Raw genomic sequence first — 4,754 nt, forward strand, 5'->3', positions numbered from 1 at the left:
ATAGAAGTTAACAAAGTGGCACATCTACTAGCCAAGAAAGCAGTTTCATTGAGTTAAGAAACTTTTGATATAGGCTATATAGATCCTTGTATTATGCCTCTTGTAATAGCCGAAGGCCATTACACTGGTTAAGGTAATGAAGATCTTTTCTTTCAAAAAAAAAAACCATGTTCAGAGTAGGGGCCCACAGTCATGGACTCATGATGGTTACAAATTTGTTTTATTGTTAAGACTTTCTAAATTGTGCCTATACCGATATAGGTAACAAACAATTTGAGGAGTGCCCAAAGATTTCACACAAAATATTATGAAGTACAGTAAAAAAAAAAAATTGATTAAAATATTTTAATCTTTTTTTTTTTTTTTTTTTCTATGGCTATGCTTCATCTGTACTCCAAGTTGGAAGTTTTGGAGTTTTGGTTTACATATTCAAAATAGTTGCAAGGTTAAGGGGAATCATTGAGTGGTTGTATAAGCAATACTCAATATCATGATGCTTTCCTCAAACGTAGTTTCTAGCTTATTTAAGATTAAAAAGTGTTTTAATATATAACATCCAAACAACCTAATTTTCTCATTAAAGAGTTTTTAAGACTATTTAAACATTTTTTAAGATTCCTAATGCAAACCTAAACAGGCCCTTTGAATCTAGTGTAGATTCCAGTAAAGGCCAGCAAATGTTCAAGAGATTCAAAGCAACACAACATATTATGAAGATGAGGATGATCTCTAGAATAGGTATCATCAATATTAAGTGTCAAAAGGTGCTGTAGAGTCTAGATCATAGTTTGATCCGTATATTATGGGGAGCCTTGAAAAATTGACACCCAAACCTAATGTCATAATGTGGTGGAAGGTGAATTCAACCAAATTTTTTATATTTGCCAAGATGGCACAAGTTGTATTGGCTATTCCCGTCTCTATTGTTTGCTTTTGAGTTGACATTTTGTGTCAGAGATCATTTGCTAGATCCATCTCGAAACTCCTTGGCCTGATATATAACGATTGAAGCTCTTGTCTGCACACGATTGAAGGGAGATGGCTAATTGATGCAAAGTTGTCCTTGCAAATTGCAAATTAGTGAATCATTTTAAGAAGATGAATTATGAAGTACATGGTAATTTCAAGGGGCATTCACACAAAACAGCGCTGTATGAGGGAGTTAGTCATCATTGGTGTGTGTGTGTGTGTGTGTTAGCCAATACTCTATTAATGCTCTTATGCAGGAGTTGGTCAAACTCGGGCAGCACAAAGAAATGGCAGATTACAGTAAGTTGCTTGGCTGGGAAGCTGGATAGCAAAGAGCCCCTTGAAGATCTTTCTCCCGGCACTCATCATTAATCTTTCTGTGCAAGTCAAGATCATCTGCGCTGATTATTAGTATATGGGGCTCATCAATAGTTTTACACATTTTCTGTACACAGAATGTGGGAGGAATGCAGATTGATGCAGTATTTCTTTCTTACCAAAAGAGCAAACAAAACCCAATGGCTCAAGAGCGTTAAATTATGATGGGAGTTTTTAGAAATGACACTTGGTTTTTGTTCATTATTTTCTTCTGGCAAGCAATTATCGCTAGGCTTGGATAGCGAGATGAGAATTTTTTATTTTAAATAAAAGTTTAAAATATTATTTTTTAACATTATTAGTGTCCCATAATTTTTGCAACAATATATATGTCGTTTCAAAAAGTCACTTTTAACCACTAAAAAATTACAAATCCATTCATTGTCAAAGGTAAAATTGTCATTAAGCTTTTAGTGACGAAGTTTTAGCAATGGGCAGTGTAAGGAAATAGAATTGCGAAGGACAATGAGAAGGAAATCGAATTAGGAGGGGCATCTGGGAATCAGTAGAGAGGCAATTTCTCAACCAAATTTTAATACGAAAACCAACATGGATAACTAGAAAACCCAGGACCGTATCACGATTGCAATAACCATGATCGAATTAGACATAAATGCAAAGCAAAAATCTCAATTTTGAAATAATGGAGAAGGATACAAGCTCAAGGTCTCAATAGAAGCAGCTTTATTATGGAATCATCTAGCTACAAGGTTATGGATGCACAGCCTTAGCCATGCCAAAAGCAGCGGCGGATGCAATGGCTCCAATGAGGGCAGTTTGCAGTGCACTGCTGATGGGCTTATTACCGGTGAAGTAACCCTTTGCATAGCCGAAGATTAGCAACGCCGCTAAGGTTAAGCACACAGAAGCAACCACAGCATCTGTAGCTCTGGGAATGAACATATATGGGATGAGGGGTACCAAACCACCCAGGACGTAAGCAAAGGCAATTGTAAATGCACTCTGCAGGGCTCTCCTTGGATCAGGCTTCTCTAATCCAAGTTCAAACCTGCATCATTCAAGGAATTCCCACAGTTAATTTGTTGTAGAGTATGTTTACTCTCCACTAGCATGCAAATACTTGAATGGGGATACTATTTGAGAGCATAACCAAGAGAAAGGAAATGGTGTCAAATAGAGAATTCAATGTGGAGAATGGAGCTCTATGCATGAAAAGTGTGAAAATTGTTGTAGCAAGTCCTAACAAGGAAGTATAATTTGGAAGAAAAGAAGTATTTTCTATTTCTATTCATATACTTCTCTTTTAGACAACCATATATTCTGCTAAGGCCTCCAGATTTAGGCCGTTGCAACCTTTTATTCTATAGGCCACATCAAACTGCTACCTTTTCTCAATCAAAATTCGTCAGTAAGATAATCTCTCCCTTTCTTCCCTTCTTTATTCTATTTTTCATTTTTTTTTAATATGTAAAGGGCGGCCTTCAACAAATATCTAAATGTTAAAAAATTGTTAGGCATCAAGTATCATCCAGAAGTATCTAAAATCCGTATCAGCTTCATCCAATAAGCTCGGAAAGAAGGGTAAGTAAAAGAGGAAATTGTACTCAAAAGTGTGAGAACTTGTAATCATGATGGCAACTGCAATTATTTTCTCCAAATGCGTTTTGAGTCATGACTTGGTTCTAGGCTCCGGACCACATGAGCTTGTTCACATTTCAAAAGTAAAACCAACTTTTAGAAAAACTATAGAATCGAAAGAAGCTTTTTATCGTGTTAGCCTGTACTGTTCTTGTCAACAAAGCCTACTTTATGGACATCTTTTGTTTTTAAGTAAAAAAGGTTGTTACCCTTGACTAAAGTGTGATCCTAGCCAAAAAAAGAGTGTGATCCTAGCAATACCCTATACTGCTGAAGAACCCCTCAGGAATGTCCTAGATTTTGTTCTTCTTCTTTTGTTTTTCTTTTTAAAGCAAACTTTCAATAAATCTTACTCAGATAATCTCAACTGAATCAGAGATTCAACAAATTTAAGTGATGCGTCATGTTACAGCAACGGGTAAATTTCATGCACTGGCCCCAATTCAATCCAGGCTTCAAATTCATATAGCTACATATTCATTATCAATTTTTTTAAAGAACAAAAAAAAGCATAAACTTACTTCATCATGAAATCGAGCCATGCTTGGGGCTTTTTTCTAAGAGCATTCACAACTGGGGCATATTCATGTGGCTCTATCCCATACTGTGCCAGTATCTCCGCTACCTCCGCCGCTTCTACAATTTCGTATCATACCATTTTTCTTATGCATTTGCAGAATTTTAATGGAGGAAAATTTTATAATGAAGAAAGAACAACTGGGAAACAGAAAGGTCCTGACCTGTATCAGGGACAGCAATGATTTCTTCTTCTTCTCTCTTTAGTTCCCTCGTATAGTGATCGGCTTCGCTTTTTGCTGCAAGATACCTGCACAGAATCTCGCCAATGTAACTAGCCGTATACAAATTCCTTAATCCTCTGCTTGGCTGCTCAGAAGATTAATAAATCAATTACCCCTTTTACGTCCCATAGAAAAATGGAAGTTTTAAATCTTTTAATGACTGACTAATGATCCTATCCGAGGTGGTGCACCGTCAGGTTAATGCGTCCATATTACTTTCACTTACTTTTTTTCCAGAGTAAATTCTCTATTATTTTCTTTTCCTTGCCTGTTTGGCGTCAAAATTGAAAAACATTTCACGCCAAAATTTCTCTTTTTCTTTTACGGCATCTTCTCAGTAACCAAACAGGTAAAAGCAGAGCAAATATATATACCCGCCGAGTCCCATAGAGATGGCGCCGGCGGCGACTTCGGCGATGCCCGCAGTGAGGACGATAGAGGACGTGGCATTGGCGCCAGACAAGCCAGCAGCGAGGGCGAAGGGAACGGTGAGCCCGTCGGATACGCCGATGATGATGTCACGGACGATCTCACCTGCAGTGAAGTGCTTCTCTTTGTGTTGGTTAAGAAGCCTTTGCTTCTCGGCATCTAGGTTTCTTCTTTCATCAATGGTAGCCATGGAGGGAGGTCGCGACTCGCGAAGCTAAAGCTTTTGGTTCCTTTCTAACAGAGAATGTGATCTGTTAGGGACCTGACAGATAAACAAAAGAGAATATTTGAGAGCATTATAGTAATAATGGTTGCGTCGGCGTGTGTATAAAACGAGGAGGTCGATGTCTTTTGTGCTGTGTTGGGAAGGATTCCAAACATGGGGAGTCTTTGTCTTTGTGCGCGCTGTTGTGGAGATGGTACATGTCCCTGCGTCATGATGTTATCATCACAAGGAAATAAAAGCCAAAAATAGAAGAAACAAAACTGAGGATCCTTGACTTTGTATAATTAGTAATCATAATAATTCTTCTTACAACTATATACAATTATGTTTTAATTGGGAATATTTTTGTAAAA

General features: G+C 37.5%; 1 protein-coding gene across 1 annotated transcript; it reads right to left on the minus strand.

Moving 5' to 3' along the window:
* Positions 1–1,843: 1,843 nt before the first annotated feature.
* LOC122312878 (vacuolar iron transporter 1-like) lies at positions 1,844–4,553 on the minus strand. The gene is made up of 4 exons (XM_043127542.1): positions 4,121–4,553; positions 3,687–3,772; positions 3,468–3,582; positions 1,844–2,356 (listed from the first exon to the last, which is right to left on the minus strand). The coding sequence occupies exons 1-4, from the start codon at positions 4,363–4,365 to the stop codon at positions 2,059–2,061; spliced, it is 744 nt and encodes a 247-aa protein (XP_042983476.1). The 5' UTR covers positions 4,366–4,553; the 3' UTR covers positions 1,844–2,058.
* Between the last annotated feature and the right edge of the window lie 201 nt (positions 4,554–4,754).

Source organism: Carya illinoinensis, chromosome 6, assembly GCF_018687715.1.
Source record: "Carya illinoinensis cultivar Pawnee chromosome 6, C.illinoinensisPawnee_v1, whole genome shotgun sequence".
NCBI classification, from domain to species: Eukaryota; Viridiplantae; Streptophyta; class Magnoliopsida; order Fagales; family Juglandaceae; genus Carya; species Carya illinoinensis.